This window comes from Thermobia domestica, chromosome 7 (assembly GCF_964235325.1).
Source record: "Thermobia domestica chromosome 7, izTheDome1.hap1.1, whole genome shotgun sequence".
Taxonomy (NCBI): Eukaryota; Metazoa; Arthropoda; class Insecta; order Zygentoma; family Lepismatidae; genus Thermobia; species Thermobia domestica.
Genome location: NC_137460.1, coordinates 107,622,285 through 107,640,245, shown reverse-complemented (window position 1 = coordinate 107,640,245; position 17,961 = coordinate 107,622,285). Strand labels below are relative to the sequence as shown.

Here is a 17,961-nt window from a genome sequence, read left to right as displayed (position 1 = left end):
GATAACTCGGAGACTGAGGTTCGAATGTTTGCTCAGTTATGTAATTTTTCACTCTTTGTATATCATTAAATTTGAACAATAGAAGAATTAGTGTGATAAAAAAATCGGTTATTTTCGCAACTTATCAAATACGTACAATTGAATAATTTTCTTTACAAAAAAAGTTGATTATTCAACATATCCCCTAATTTGTTTTTACTTGCTCGTGTGCGGTTTCACGACACTTTTCAAAATATGCTCTCCCTTCTAGAGGTAAATTTCATGGGAGTTACCTGTACGTCTGTTCTGACCTGGATTGGAACTGTTACAGTACCCCACCACATCTTCACACTTTTTTCTCTTCCTCTGATGTTCCAAGAGAATTATGACAATCGAAACCATTAACCAAAATTTATTTAATGGATTTTTTTTTTTGTTAATATTAACATTATTAATTTCCTTTAACAAAACAATATAGACGATTTCTTTTTGTTTTGTTGGTATTTTGATAGGATGCTATTGAGCAAGGAACACTATGTCCTCAGTTTACCCGGTCGTTGATCCGAGGTAATGTTGAGGAGGGATTTGCGTCTGCAGATGAAGTGATAGAAGGTGAAGTGAAACTTGGTGGCCAGGAACACTTCTATATGGAAACTCAAGCGACAATAGCAATACCTAAAGACGACGGTGAGATGGAATTAATTGTTTCGACGCAGCATCCTTCTGCAACACAGGTAGTTAACATTCTTTCCTATAGTAATAGAACATAATAGAATAGAAGTGCAGACGTGACGAACTACTATAGGAGAGAAAAATGCCATGCTTGGTTAAAAACGTTGTACAAGCTATATGTGTAGAGTAGTGCTTCTTAGTATTTGAGGAGGATGATATCGGTAATTTCCTAGTAATACAAAAGAAGTTATATTTTTATAGAAAAACAATATGTATTTTTTCACTATGAAAGTAAGAAATAGAATTATAACAGTGTCATATTATTGGTCAAACTAATGTGCATTGCATTTCTTAGATATGAGCCAAAGCAACAGATATCTTAAATGCATCAGTATACTCATAACAAAAGGCTTAGAATATTTTTCTCTTATGCATATTAAATCCTAGAAACACATTTACTAGTAACATTAACATAACAAAAACAATTCGTTCACACACGATAATGTAAGTTATCACCTTGTTATCCTTAATAACTAGCTTTGTATCTATTTTTTTTTTTCGATTAAATTCAATTGTAGAGATTGTTGATATTGAGACAACGACGATCATGCTTTACTAATAAGATATTGTTTCTCTAATGACTAAATCATATTGAAGTTGAAATTAATTCATCAAGCTCTATTAGATATTTATGGGCGTTACGTTATCTCTCTCTCTCTCTCGCTATATATATATGTTAACTTCATTTTTGTTAACTCCATTTTGAATCACAATTTGCTAATAAAGACAAAAATTCTTTGAGATATTTTTCCTATCTGTTTCTTCTCTTTACTGGTATCTCTTTTCGTATCTTTCCCCTTTTTCTTCAGAAACTTCTCTACCTATATCTTCAAAGGCCACCATAAGTTGGCCTACTGAGAAATCAGGCCTTGAAAATATTCATGATATATATCATCCACGTTTCTTTTCCTTGATTTTTAATTTTATTTATATTTTTAGGGTTTTGTTGCGAGTGCCTTGGGTATACCATTCAATCGAGTCAAATGTTCTGTGAAACGACTAGGTGGAGGCTTTGGCGGTAAGTCAACAAGGCAGGCTCCACTAGCTATGGCTGTGGCAATTGCTGCTCAAAAGTAAGTATATATACTGAAGATGTAATTTCTATAAGAAACGATCTTAATTTAAACAAATTTTTCAACTTCTTTTTTCTAATACTTGAAGATATAACAATACAAATATTTTTCTATTGCAGAAAATAGTTTAAAAATCTACAGAAATAATTGACAATATTTGAATTATGTCTCTAGATTGTTTTTGTTAACATTCTTTAAATAAGATTTATAACACCAAGTTATGATGAAGGATTATAATTATACAAATAATTGAATTGTTAGAATTGAAGCTATTACTTTCTTAAAACATATTCTGTTTTAATTATTTATTAGATTCAAAGTAACTCGTATAGAGGTTGCTAGATAACAAACAATTCCACAGGGTTCTTGCAACTAATATGGCTGGTATGGAGAATAATACTTAATTTTTTTAATAATGAACAAAATAACACACTAACAATTAGTTTAATATCATATTATACTTGAGCGCACTTTGTCATGCAAATTCTTTGAAATTCTACAAAAAACACTCATATAAAATGTATTTCTTAAGTGTCAGAGAAGATTCGAAAAGCTAGAGAAAATCTTAAATTCATTTGATGCAAATATAAAAACTCTTGACATATCTTCCGTACCAGATAGTGAAGTTCTTACTCTATTATAAAAGGAATATATTGATGAGAATGGGTACCTTTCTAATGAGTATAGGCGGTTTAATGGGTGAGTTAACAAAACCTATATATATATATATATGAATTCATGGATAAACTTACCATTTTATATACATCATACCAATCTCTTAAAATTTTTTTTCGAGCTATCTAACCCTAACGCATATACTGCTTGTAATAATAATAAGAATGTTATAATATTTGCCTTGAAATAAAACCTTTCGTTTAATTCCGCCAAGTTTGCAAGAAAGGTTTACTTAAGCCCTTCAGTTTGCAAGAATTGATCTGTTCTTGAGCTCATATTCATTTGAAATTCGTCATATGATGAAGTAACGTTCAAGAAAATGTAAAATTTGATTTTCTGTACGCGATTCTTCATGCGCTATATATCTAAAACTAGCAGTTTCAACTTTTTTTTGTTCTTTGCTTTTTCCTTTTTTTCCCCGAATAACTGTAAGGTGCCATCTACAGAACTGGCAGAAGATAGTAGATAACCAAGAAAACCCACCCACACTAGATGTTTGTCCATAGCAAAGCCCATGATATATATATATATAAGCGTTTCTCAAACTGTGGTTATCTTAAATTGAACATTAGTCAAAAAGACAGTAAAGATAAAATCCAAGTGAATTGTGTATCACACACTTCCTTGTCACCTTCAACCATAGGTTGGTGAGCAACATGGAAATTTTAAAACTTTTCTCTCCCTTGGGAGAGCTGTTTTACACTTTGTATCACACACTATAGCTGAGAAACTCCAACAGTATAGATTATATAAATAATAGATTATACAATTTAATTAGCTGAGCAAATTTAATTATAGTAAAGATTAGCTGAGTTAGATGTATTATTATAAAAGTATTCTTATTAGCCTTCAACTATTATCAAACACTGATATGAATTTTCTTTTATTAATTCCAATATAAAATTAAAGGAATTTTAATTAAACTATTTTAAAATATACGTATAATGTCCCCACTGATCTAGTAGCTAGCGCGTATGCCTTTAGTGCGCGTGGTTTCGGGTCCGATTCCCGGTGGGACAGCAAAAAAGAAATCACGATCCTTTACTTTCATTAATCATCCGTCTTCTTTAGCCTGAAGGGCTAATCGTGGAACGTTAAACTAAAATAAAAAAGATCATTTTCATTTCATAAATATATTGGTATATGTTCAAAACGTTAAAAAATGATAAAACTCGTTTTCGAAAAGGACAAGAGCGTGGTGGTCCATAGAGTATTCTGAGCAGCAAAAGTGGTTCCTAGTTGAAAGGAAAAATTGAGAAATGCAACTCTATATTATCATGCTTTCATGTCAGGCAGAAGCAGTCTTCGTCCAAACTTACCATATACCCGTTAGATGTCTCTCATGGCAGTCATACTCTACCAGCACCAATTGTTAGATGGCGGCACTTTCAGACATGCAGTATATCAATCGTTTTAAGTGTGCATTGCGTTTAAGTGCATCTAAAGAGCTCATCACCAGTTAAGCTTATTGAGGTGTGCGATATTGTATCACAGAAACAGGCGCACTGGGTTCCATGAAGACCGGAAGATGAGCTGCCATCTGGCTAACCAATTACGTCTATCACGAATGAAATACGTGTTGTATTGTGCTTGGGGCATTTAGGAGGCATTTGAGTGGCAGGTGATTCACAAGCAAACAAGTTCAGAGGTCCCAGTAGCATAAATGTAGGTGCTTGACACTTTCTACGTTGGCATAAATGCCATCTCACAATGTTAATGAACAGGAGTAAAAAATTATTATCCATCTTTTACTATTTACGTTAAAAAAAAAATCCTCTCTAATGTTACATTCCATGAACTATGACTGTCCAGACGGCGTTTAGTTGAACAATGTGTGATCAGCATAACAGAACACAGCACCATTAGTTCTGGCTTTCCAGACTGAAATTCATTTCATCTTAATTCAATCTTCAACTGCATCACAATGTTAGGTTAATAATGAAAATTTTGTGATTACCAGGAATTGAACTTATTATCACGCGCGTTAACTATTTGGCTACATAGTAAACCTTCAAAGTAAGAAGTGGAGACCTTTGCTGCTTCATCAATCCTGTTAACCCTAACAAATGTTACTTACTCTTTTAGTTCTTTTGTTATTTTTTCTTCTTAATTTAAGGAGTTGGTTTAGCGATTAGCATTCATGCCTTCGGTAAGGGAGACTTGAGTTCAATCCCCGATGAGAAGCTATGTGATCTGGATAGCACATTAAGCTGTAGGTCCACGTTTCATATAGCACCGGCATCGAAGGAGCTTAAATTCCAACGCAATCAGCCAACCAATTTACTTGAACTTTTGTCCTGAGGATGTTTTGCTTCAGGGAACCGAAACATAGGACTTATCTAGTATACTTGCTATACAGTGTGTGATTTAAGTGTTTCTCATAAGTTGATACTGTTTTCAACATTAGAAACACACTCGAAATCGGTATACACATGAAGAATCAGTATGATCAAATACTCATCTTACATTATTGTCTTGAATTTCTTTGAAAAAAAAAATCTTAGTAATGTTGTTTGATTGTAGGTTCCGTCGTCCAATCAGATGCATGTTAGACAGAGATGAAGATATGTGTTCAACAGGAGGAAGAAATCCATTTCTATCAAAGTATAAAGTGGGATTTACAAAAGATGGCAAAATAACTGCAATAAGTATGGACTTCTACGTCAATGCTGGTAATACACTAGATCTTTCAGCTGGTGTAAGTATTTTTAATATTATACTTTATATATTTGATGAGTTGAAATACTTTTCGTATGATGATTCTTAAACACGGCTTACTAAATCAAAATTGTAGTGATTCAATTTTAGTGTTTTGCTTTATAGAAGAGTCTAGAGTAGTGAATTTTCTGGGTGTGAATAGTCTAAAACAGTTTCTCAAGCTATGATTTTCGAGAGTTACCATTGCCATCCTGTTAGATTAAACATTAGTCTAAAAAAGGACAGATAGAATAAAATTCAAGTGAATTACGTATCACACTATAGTTGAAAATGTCAAACAGAGCTTGAAAACTGCGTAAGCAAGAGTCTTTCACTTTCTTTCCCAGGATTGACATTTTATTTATTTAAAAAACATATTATCTATTCTATAAAATTTCTTGATAGGCTTCGGTTATTAAAATAAACTAATACGTATTTACTTCTATTAATACAATATAAAATTAAAGGAATTTTAGTTTATATTATTTTTAAAATATAAGTATACTGATATTAATATATGCTCAAATAATTAAAATAAATAAACAAAAATGTACATATACTTTCCAAGGTGATCCATAAGGAAATTCTGACTAATAAAGAGATCCTAGCTTGAAAAACAGCTCAAGAAACTCTGTTCTGAAATATTCTTAATTTTAAATCTGTATTTCATTATATTATTTATGCTAGGGTTGTTCAACCTAGGGCTAATAGATCCGATGCAATTAGCAATACAGACTACATGAATATGTTGTTTAAAATATGCCAGAGAATTTCGATTCTCTGGTTTCTGTAATATTAATATTTATCTAGAGATTAGTAGTATCTTTTCTTTCTTTTTTTTATGTTGTCATGTGAGTAACTAATTGTCCAAAACCACTCATGAGACATTTATACTATGTATAAAATTCAGCAACGAATAATACCTCATTAACATGGAAATTTGAAAAAGCGATTTCTTATCGATAGGCTGCTTATACAAAGCTTTTGCATTTTGCCAGGGGAGAAGTTCTTGAATATTTTTTCGTTGTATTCCCAAAAAAGTTATAATCAGAATTTGATCCTATAAATATAGAGATGATGACGTAAATTAAAGGCATACTTGGAAAAATCAGAAAGAGTCTACATCAGCAAGGAAATCTATCTCCAGCGTTAGGGAAAAGTATGGATCCCACGGTGGTAGCACTCAGGGAAATGTATCAGTAAACATTATCATGAAGTGCGATGATTATCTAGTTGAGGGCTTGGAACCATTGTGTTCGCAGACGGTCTAACGAATAGAACAAATGTTATCCGACAGTGTAGTATCTGGGGAATATAGGAGATGCATTAGATGACGTTACTAATATATGACTTCGCGTTGGCCTAAAACAAGATAACAACTCTCCAATTTACAAGTACAGTAAAACCTGTCAACTTGGCCACCTGCTCATCTTGGCCTAGTTCGTCTTGAACCTTCATTTTCCCATAAGACATGCGTTACTTATTACTCTGTAAATTGGCCACCTGTCTATCTTGGAAGTTGGCCACATTGAAGCAATGTTTATCCTATGATAATAATGATAGTTTTACCTGCGTCTTTTGGCCACGCAAAATATCATTTTGTTATTTTTGTTAACTCTCTCTTATTCCCATATGAGAGGCAGATATTCTGTATTTGTGAGTGGAGACAAAAAGCATAGATTTCCACGATTTCTTCTTGGAGGTCAATGGTCAGAACACTACCTTGATAAAGGGGTGGTGAAGGAAGATATTCATAAGCACGTACAGGAATTCAGGAAATGGTTGTACGTATTTGTTTACTCTGTCTATTTTGGTAAAACCATTAGCTATATCGGCTCCTTTCATCAGTGGGGAGCTTTAGTAATTCCGGATAATTCTCAAGGTTAAAGCTAACCATCTCAATTGTCAATCATTGGCACCTGACGGCTTGTCGAAAAGAAGCGGAGGTTGAGATATGAATTCCCTTAAGATATTCTCAAAACATCTTTTGCTCCGAGGGAAAAACAAGCTCATTAAGAGGTAGTTAACTACAAAATTAGAATGTGTATATGTGCCAAAATGAATAAAAGAAATACGTCTAGAATGAATCACCATGAATAAATTTATTATAGTAATAACTGATTCACTATTTTTCGAAAGGTATTTACAGAAAATTTTTCTCACTGTCGGAAAAAGTCATGTAAACTACATATAAACTGTTCAATTTATAATCTTGTTTTTCCTGCTTTTAACCTGCTTTTAATTGATATTGTGTGTCACAATATCAATTTCAATAAACTGCGTATATGTTTCTATTTTGTGATTGTTTGTGTTATTGTATTTTCAATCCGAATAATTCAGTGCATCAGACTTGTTTTCAGGAAGAGAAAGGTACATATATTAAACATACTGTAGTATTTTTTCTAGTACTGTATATTGTTAATGATTACTCTATATGCATTATTTAAAAGTAGCTGTCGTGCTTATTCTTTATTAAAATTTAACAATCAAGTAATACTAGAAATCTTGTTCCAATCACACTTATTTTCTGTAAGTTGGCCACCTGTCTAAGTTAGCCAGTTTTAAATGGAACCGATGGTGGCCAACATACACAGGTTTCACTGTACTGGCTTCATGATTTTTGATTCTTCGTGCATAGGTTTCGATTGCAACGAGTACATAGTTGCATTGATTGTTTGGCTAAGTGGCAGTAGTTCGCGATGCATGGTATCCTGAGCAGTGTACCAAACATACAACATTAACTTCTTTTCATTTGGAGTAGATTTTTGCGGTGCCAACCAATGATGATGATGCCTTTGGGTGTCGAAAAAAGGTGTCATAGCGCGTCAGCGTTCTGTCCAGAAACATATCCTTTTTCTAATTAGACAACAAAGAAACACTGATATTTGCTTATATTGGTTTCTGAGCAGGATCTCTTTATGTTCTTTATGTAGAACCACTGTCTCATTCTATACTGGTTTCCCAGCTAGTAGATATTGGAAATGGTACCTCCATTTTAATTAAATCCTTTGCCCAATGCTTCACATCTTTGGCCATTGTTGGTGTAAATAGTAACTTTGAGTGCCCCCTTACCTGTGGATTGTGGACATCCTGTGTAAGGTATTTGCTAGAAGGATTCATAGCTGTTTTGTTGAATTGCCGTTGAGTGTCGTCCGCTCACTTACCACATCTGTCTGGTATATTTTTCTCCCATTTCACTAGCGTTTGTTCCCAGTTTAGGTTCGTGAAACATATAGACCTATGTTCTTTACATTCCCATGTTTGAACTATATACTAACATTCCCGCTTAACTGTAGTAACCATAGGGAGGCACGGTGGCTCAGTGGGAGAGCGTGGAGTCCTTGGTTCAATCCCCGGCCAAATATGTGGTGGACAACATTGTGTCCGTAGGTTCTCTTGGATTCTCCTGTTTCCTCCTTCATTCTCATTCCACTGGTTCTTCCATCATCATTCACTTTAATCATTTGTGCTCCTTAGCCTAAAGGGTATAATCGTGGGACGTTCCACTGAAATATTTCATTTCATTTTCATTTTTGGAGTAACTATAGTCAGCAGGCTACAAGAGGACATGCTCATTAACCTCTTTTCTTCTAATTTGGAACAAAATGTGTAGGAAGCATATAACCTGCTATCACTTAAAATCCGCAAGAATATTTTCAGGTACTTATTATATTGGCAACATATTATTCAAATTATCCTTTTATTTTAGGTTTAGCTACGATCAACTTTAGCTTATAAACTGAAAACTGAAAGAAGCATTAGAACTAGGATGAAACAGCATATAAGAAATTTCGGGGAGATAGATATCCTCTCAAAATATTCGTTCGAAGATAAACCTAATATTTTTACACAATTCAAACTTTTCACACATCGCAAATAAAGAGACACACTGCATCTTTTTACGCACAGAATTTCATTCACTAAACACCAATAAATGAAATTTAAACAAGAATTGGGACGAAATAATAAAAGTTTCACAAGAAAGTTTCAATGGGTTACTCACATATCTTCTCAATCAATATTATATTTATCTGAAATTATTGCAAATATACATTTTTGGTTGCTAAACAAATGAAAGTTTAGTAAGTGTCACTGTAATAATCAACCATAAATAACTTGGAAAATATTTTGAGGTCATGTTTTGAGTCTTCTACAGAGTTAAACCGAAAACTCCACTCTGTTCGAGTATTAGGTCAAAAGGATATTCCAGCACATAGTAGTTGGAAAGTCAGATTACCGGTTTTATAAAGACATCACATTTGTGAGCATCCAATTTTATAGTATAAGTACTATCTACTACCCCAACGTCAAAGAAAGGCCTAGATATATGAAACGAAACTATATAGCTATGCTATCATGCTGGTAGCACAATATTCTCCATAAAATTAAAAAGGTAAGCGAAATTAAACATTTGACATTGGTATGAGAATACAAATATAAATAAATAAATATTAACTGTAAGATAGAAATTCATTTTTTTAGATTTTCACTTGGAAAGGCTGTGATTCTTTTATTGGTGATATAATTTTATTACAGGTAATTGAGAAAGCTTTATTTTTCTTGGACTCAACGTACTTCATACCCAACTTCTATGCCACAGGTTACGTTTATAAAACAAACATTGCATCTAGTACATCTGTAAGAGGGTTTGCTGCTATTCAAGGACTTGCAATTTGTGAAAGTATTATTCGTCATGTTGCAGATCACTTAGGCTTGCATGCAAATTTAGTAAGTGCTAGTGCATTAATTGTATGTGCTTAGATATATTAGTTAGAACATTTTTATTACAGGTAATTGAGAAAGCTTTATTTTTCTTGGATTCAACGTACTTCATACCCAACTTCCATGCTACAGGTTATGTTTACAAAACAAACATTGCATCAAGTACTGCTGTAAGAGGGTTCGCTGCCATTCAAGGACTCGCAATTTGTGAAAGTATTATTCGTCATGTAGCAGATCACTTAGGCTTAAATGCAAATTTAGTAAGTGCTAGTACAGTAACTGCATGACCTTAGATACAATGATCATTTCATAAATAATGCACAAGTATCACAGTTAACCTTGCGTCGCTTGAGCTTCAGTTCATGAGGCAACAAAACGTGTGCTTGTGAGCTATGTAAAATACACATTTTGGCTATCACAAGAGCCGGAAATGGAAGCTGTAGATGTTTCGGGCACTTTGTTGAGGAAGCAGACACACCTGAACACTGAAACCATGCTGAAACAGATTCCACGTTGAAGGTCAGACATTCTTGAATCGAATTGTTGCTATTGATGAAATGTAGGTCAGAGACTGAGCCGGAGTTGAAATCACAGTCCAACGAGCTGACCTCAGCTTACATACAATGATTTTCCCCATAACCAACAAAATATCGACAAGCTCAATCAAAGGTCAAACAAATGGTTTTTGCTTACAACCACCAAGGAATTATCATAACAGACAGAATTTTATGTGGAAGAAGTGTCACAGCAGTGTATTGAGTTCAAGTTGACTTTGAGTTTAACGTCCCGTTCAGAAGCGAGGCTAAATGAGACGTGGACCTATTGATTAACGTGGAATCCTAACCACATGAGCTCCCGCCGGGTCTTTCACGCCAAAGATGCGTATGCTAACCGCTTAGTTACGAAGGATCTCCACAGCAATGTTGTATTATCATGATTTGTCACCAGAACTGCACAGAAAAATGTACAAAATCCGACCACAGTTTCTCGAGGCTAGACCTCGCATTCTTCACGACAACGCTCGCCCGCACTTCGGGAGTGCCGTAAGAGAAACAATATGTGAATACGATTGGGGGTGTTGGCTCATACTCCATATAGTCTGGACATGAGTTCACCAGACTTTGACATATTCTCAAAGTCGATACATCATATGCGTGTACATTTTCTCTCTTAAAAAACTTTCACTTTCTGTTACGTCATTAGACAGCTGAACAAGCATGATGTTCTTGGATGAAATACTGAAGCTTCCCGGACGTTGAGACTCGGTTGTTGAGAAGCAGGGAGACTACACTGAAGGTATATAAAGAGATAATATTTAAAAAATTAAACAAGTAAGTAAATAAAAATTAGTGTGCATTATTTATGGAATGGATATATTAGTTAAAACATTTTAAGAATGTAATGATTTTTAATATACGCTATTGGTATTGGATTTTATATATATATATATATATATATATATATATATATATATATATATATATATATATATGGATGGATATTTAACTATAATTGCTTTAAATTAAAAAAATGTCACTGAAGATTAGTATTACAGGTAATAACAACATTTTTTCCTGAATTTTTGATAGAATACTTCTTTCAAACAGGTTTGTGAGAGGAACTTTTACAGAAATGGAGATACTACTCCTTATGAACAAGTTATCTCAGAGTGTCACATTCAACGTTGCTGGAATGAATGTATTGAAATGTCAAACTATGCAGAAAGAAAACAGCAAGTGGATGAGTTTAACAGGTAAAAACTTTTTTATAGCTTTGTGATAAAAAGATTGATGTCATTCCCCCTCCCCCCATAGTGCTTTCGTAACCTAAAGATGGCACAAACCATTATTGTGCTAGTGGTGAGATGTCTTTCTTTTTATAGTTGAAATCAATTTTTCAATCTTTTATTGTCAGTGTCATAACTATTTTGATAAGATATACATACAGCACCAATCATATTAATAATTAATTAAGACATTCATTTTGAACTAAATGATTGATACATTTTACATTGTCTCTCAGTTATATGTGTTATACAAATCATGATCCTTAGAGTTAAGTAAAAAAAATGTATATTAATTTCTTTTTAAATTAGAATACTGTAGGTATATTTATTCACATTGTATCCTATAATATTTAAGAACTAATATTTAATCACTCTATAATTGCTAATCGATTGAATACGATGGATATTCAATATTAATTTAAAAAGTATTTACTCCAAAAGCTTCCAGATCCAGTATTATCCAACTGTAAACGTTTCGCCCAAAAGTTACTGTCTTCCACAACACAGAGAGAAAACTAACGTTCTGAATATCATAACTCTTTTAGTTCCAGTAGCCTTTCATAAAATTTCCCTTGCTCCTGTATTCTACTCTTCATGAGAAGTACTCTGTTGATTGATGTAATCAGTTACTACGGTGTGATTTCTACTTTTTGAACCATTTAAATATTGATCTCCATGAGCGAAATCAATAAAAGAGAGCAATAGCTTTTTGATATTATAATATCCCACGTGGTATTGTATATAAACAATACGCTTGTATTTATAAACACCACCACATGGTTTTACGTCAGGATATTACACACCACGTGGATTTATTATAACCAGCAGACGACGGACCTCTGGCCTCTCCTACGAAGCAAATGACGACATTGGAGCAGCAGCGCCACCGCAGCCAGGACTATATATAATGGAATTCAGCCGGCAGTTCTCCACCAGTTTTCTTGTGTCCCTCCTACTGTTTGCCACGGAACATTAGGAGTAACCTAGCCTCAAACCTTTAGTCTGCCACCGGACTCTTGGCTGTTCCTCTCCTCCTGGCTTAGCCTGCTACGGGGCTCTGTTGGGGATCATACCTCAGTTGCTTAGCCTGATACGGAGCTCTGTGACTACGAATCTCCTCACTGCTTGCCACGGAGCATTGGAGATTCCTTCGCCACTCTACCTAGCCTGCCCTGGGGCTCTGTAGAGATCCTGTCCACGGTCTCACGGTCAAGGACTACCTAATTTTCTAACCTAACAAATTAGAGGACAATAACTTTATAGTATTCCTGTAAATACTGTTATTTAGTGAGTTCTATAATAAAAGGCGGTAGTAGGAGTCGATTCCGGACACTCATTTATTTACCTTGCTCTACCTACAACCTATATGGGACAGAGTTTTGCAATATGGATTCAGCGTCCGAGAAACGGGTAGTATTTCTGATCTTATCCATCTATTGTAATCAGAAGTTATGAATGTATTACTTCAAGTTTCAGTGACTTTCACACTGTAAAATGAAACTCACTTGTTAGCTAAATTTATGTTCGTTCTTTTTGCAGAAAGAATCGGTGGAAAAAACGTGGCATTGTTGTTGTACCGACAAAGCATGGTATTGGTTATACAGCAACGTTTTTGAATCAAGGTGGAGCACTTGTGCATGTGTATACTGATGGGTCTGTTCTTATTACTCATGGCGGAATAGAAATGGGTCAAGGAATTCATACTAAAATGATTCAGGTAAATATAAACACGTTGTTTGATTGATTTTTTTTTTTTAATTCTGCAAACAGCTCCTGACTTTGACTTCAGGTTGTTAAAGACTCGAAATAATAATAATACATTTTACGGGGGTGGGGGTGGGGGGAGATTTTACACTGTAAACATTACTTTCCACTTTACTTCCCAATGTGCGATTTAAAGGAGACATTCTGAGGTAATTAACTCAATGTTTTTATTCAGTGTATCAAGAACTAGGGACCTGAATGTGTGGATTGACGTAGACATAATTAGTACACAGACGAAACCAACGGCATGAGTTTGTGAAAAGATAAACATATCCAAAGCATACCTGTTATAAAATATTAAAGGAGTGATTGACCGTACCAGAATGAGCTGTTTTGACTATGAAATTAGCAACTTACGATCGAAGCTCAATATTCATTTAACGTGAGCTGAGTATAACATGAGTTGACTACTGTTATTTGTAGGTAAATGACTGTAAAAGATCTGGACATGTTATCTACTACCGATACTAAAGACATCACATGTCACTTATTGTAAATTATACTCTCAGTTTCTCCATTAGATTTCTACTTTATCTTTTCATTAAACTCCGACCTAGTCTCTGCTATGACCACTGCAACTAATACACAATCACCTCACACTTAGTGAATAATCTCTGTCTTTCCTTAAGATTTTAATATTCATTTTACACGTCCAATCCAATCTTTACTCAAAATGTCATAAATTCATACTTTAATCAGAGACTACCTAACATAATCTAATCAACATTATATGTGTTCACATTTTAAAACATTCTTTACTTAATTGTACAACTTATTCTCTAACAATACCAAAATATAGTTAGTGGAAAATCGTCATTTGTTCAAAATTGCGTCCGAATACGAAACTTTCACGCTAATTATTGAAATTATGATCTCCCTTCCACAGTTGGGGAAATTATATCCCTTATGATTACTGTTCCTCTTGAAATTCTTTTCCGGATGATACCAAATGTAACCGAAGTAATTGAAGGGAGGTGCTAATTGTATCAAGGTTACAGAAGAAATGGAAGAAACAGAAATTCAGTTTAGTTTGATTTAAAATATGGGTAACGCAGAAAGATATTTCGTATTAGAAGTTCTAAGGAACTACGGAATGTCTACGAGAGAAAATTAGTTTTTTCTAAGTGTTGTGAAGATTATGAAGGTTAGAAAAAGATTTTCATTTTCTGATAGACTGGGGAGAGTTGTTGGGAAATATAATATGTAATTATGTATAATATATATATATTGCGATTGCGGAAAAGGAGAAAGTAATTCACTTAAGAATTAAAAAATATGGAATATTAAAGCTCTGAAAAAGAAGCTTAATGTTGAATTTCGTAAATATATTTTTTTTTCGCATGCGAATCAGCATAGGACTTCCTGCGAAGAAAGTTTTAAACAGCGTAAATTTCAGAAGCAGTGCTGAAGATTTTACAAAATCTGATAATGTAAAGAAAGAAGTAATAGTTGTTGGTAAAAAAGCACATGTGAATATCTATGGTGGCGCGGAAGGCGAAACGTAACAAAATATTTTGCCCGAAAACTGTTGAGTACATTACATTTGTTCAAGTCACAAAACTTCATCTGACGTCGGCATCAGCCACTTATCACAGTCTTTGAGTGTATTATCAAGTGAAAATATGGATTGGAATGAACAAACTGAACCCCACAGATTGGAAGTAACACTTGACTAGTGCAGGTAACTTTGCTCCGTATCAAACATAGACACAGTATCTCCAGCGCCAACCTTTCTCATGAAGTTATACGGTGCAAATGTAAAACTAGTTGTGAAAATAAATGTGGATGCTGAAAGAGGAGATTGAAGTGTTCCAATGCATGTTCAGAATGCCAAGGTTCCTGCCTCAACAATGAAGCAGTTAGCCATGCAATGGATACCTTTATGGATTACTTGGCTACCTGTACAATAACAAATGTCGTTTCAAAATAAGTATAAAACGATCATATTGTTTTATTGTAACACACCTTGTAATATTTTGTTTCTAAATACATTTGATATAATATAACTTTAATCATTTCAACACATCCTTAATATTGCCATTACGATTCCTTAGTATATTTTCCATTAGTTACTTCTGGTTACATTTGGCGTAATCCCAAAAGTAATTTCAAGGGAAACAATAATCATAAGAGGTATAATTTCTCCAACTGTGAAAGGGAAGTCAGAATTTCAATAATTAGCGATGAAAGTGTCGTATTTGTTATTTATTTATTTTTTAAAAAAGACAGTTTCCCACCAACCATACAGGTATTTTGATACTTTGGATATGTTAATTACGATATTTTCCACAAACGGCGCCATTGTTTCTAGGTTTGACCAAATGTTTTACTATTTTCAGGCGCCTAAACGTTCGCTGATTGGAGACGTTTAATATTATTATTTCCATTTACTTCTCCTTCCTTTCCTAATTCTTCTGTGTGAATTCAAAAACTTGATAATCAAAAATAGTCATAGTCTAACTTACATGAATATTTATAAGTCATTAATGTATTAGTTCATTCTTCTGCCGAAACCTCACTTGCTACACTTGTGTAAGTACTCACGAGACGAACGTTTCGGATTACTTATTTGATTCATAGTATTAGTTCTTTTTCTCTCACAGGAATATTATTGCAGGCAGTTTAGTTGGTTATTTCCTATATTTCAAACCAACAGAAACATATTTCTCCTTACAAAGAATTTCTGTTTAATTTTTCTTCTTTCTTGAGATACGGATTAAGGTGCCAAAATCTTTGTCTCAAAACTTTATCTGTCGAATATACACCGATTAATTTGCGAATTGTTTATATGGATTTTTACTAAGTCAATATTCTCAAAGTTCTAATTCCAAACCTATGCGTTTTTTTATTAACAAAATAGCTCCACAAAATTTACTGAATATTCATATAATGATGAACCTTAATCACATGCCTGTAAAAATACGTTCTAAACTTTCGAGAAGTAATCTAAATCTGGGCCTATTATCAATTAGTAATAATTTCCGACTTCTTATTACAACGCTTAAGTGTAATATGCATAATTTGAATTTGATATATTTATGACCATTCTCTATTTTATCATTATCGTCAGTCTTTAGAAGAAGGAATTAAACTAAGATTTCCAGGAAGACACTGGAAAATGTTATATCCAAAGTAGGTCTAGAAAAGGTTAAAGAATGATATCAAAGTTATTTCAAAAGTGCAGTCGACGTGGGATCCAAAGTGACGAGGCCGAATCATTGACCTTTGACTGGAAATCGAACTGGAACCTTGCGTATCAAGCGAAGAAACTCTTAAACATTTAACCACGTGGAGTCTTTGTGTACTACTGGCTTGAATCTTTCACAGACAACTTTTTATTTTAGTTCAATTTGCCAATAAACATATACAATTAACGATCTTTTAAACAAATATGTATTTTGCAGGTTGCTAGTAGGGCATTAGGAATAGCTGATACTTATATCCATATATCAGAAACGTCTATTGACAAGGTGCCCAATACATCGGCAACAGCAGCTAGTACAGGTTCCGATATTAATGGAATGGCTGTTTTGGTAAGTTGTAATTTCATAATGTTCTTTGTAATGACTTATAATTTCTTTTATGTGAGTTATGATTAGTCTATAAATTTAGTTAGCTGATTGAGTCATTACTAAACAAGATAATACACATCACTCAACTCATACAAATGAGAAATAACAAATATTTTTGCAGGTGATACGATCGACTATTCGGGGATAATTTTGTTTTAAAAATCCAAATTTAAATCTGTATATGCACAGCTCTTTAAAAGCGCGGAAATAGTTACTACAAGAAACGTCAAAACTAACAAGAAATTAAATGTGCTTTATCTAATAACTAGTGGAGCCACGGTGGCTCAGTGGTAGATCGCTTACTTCTGGTGCGTAAGGTCCCTGGCTAGATACTCGACCATGTAAGTTTGTGATGGACATCATCATGTCCGTGGGTTTTCTCGGGGTACTACATTCCCATTTCACCAATTATTTCATTATCATTCACTTGCCTTAATTAATCGTCTCTCTCAGCCTAAAGAGCATAATCATGGGACGTTACGCTGAAAGATTTCATCTGTTGACTATTTGATTAAGTAAACACCAAACTAATGAAAATACCAAAAAACAAAAATCATAAGGAAAAAATTAGTTGCGTTTACGTAGAATTATCGTACAGTGATATAGTATTATTTCTCCCTAAGTTCATCACTTGTTTAAGCTGGATATTTATTGTGGATCCAAAGATGGATAACGTAGGTTACACTTGATATAATATATGGTTATAACAGTGTGCAGGGGCTCGTCATGCTCAACATACTGATCGTTGTAAACGAGGAAACCTTCCTCTAATTTACTGGAGATTCGCTTTTGAAGAAATTCTACCAATTAAGTTGCGCCACTATGCTTGACAGAGAAGCAGTGCTGAAAGCACGTTTTTACAGTGGACTGTGAATTACATAGAGCCATTAGTGGTCTACTGATGTATCTTTTTATTTGATTTTTTTATTTCTTGGAAAAGTATTTACTGTTCTTTCTAAAA

At 33.8% G+C, this 17,961-nt stretch overlaps 1 protein-coding gene across 2 annotated transcripts in view; it reads left to right on the top strand.

Moving 5' to 3' along the window:
- LOC145690313 (xanthine dehydrogenase-like) overlaps positions 1-17,961 on the top strand; it is a 97,016-nt gene that overhangs the window by 64,101 nt on the left and 14,954 nt on the right. The window contains exons 17-23 of one of the 2 annotated variants that reach the window (XM_081765091.1): positions 492-713; positions 1,651-1,784; positions 4,983-5,157; positions 9,693-9,884; positions 11,486-11,631; positions 13,204-13,381; positions 16,833-16,961. In XM_081765091.1, the coding sequence (XP_081621217.1) occupies positions 492-713; positions 1,651-1,784; positions 4,983-5,157; positions 9,693-9,884; positions 11,486-11,631; positions 13,204-13,381; positions 16,833-16,961 (1,176 nt within the window). Of the gene's footprint in view, positions 1-491; positions 714-1,650; positions 1,785-4,982; positions 5,158-9,692; positions 9,885-9,946; positions 10,139-11,485; positions 11,632-13,203; positions 13,382-16,832; positions 16,962-17,961 lie in introns of both variants that reach the window. The other variant, XM_081765090.1, reaches the window with a different exon arrangement.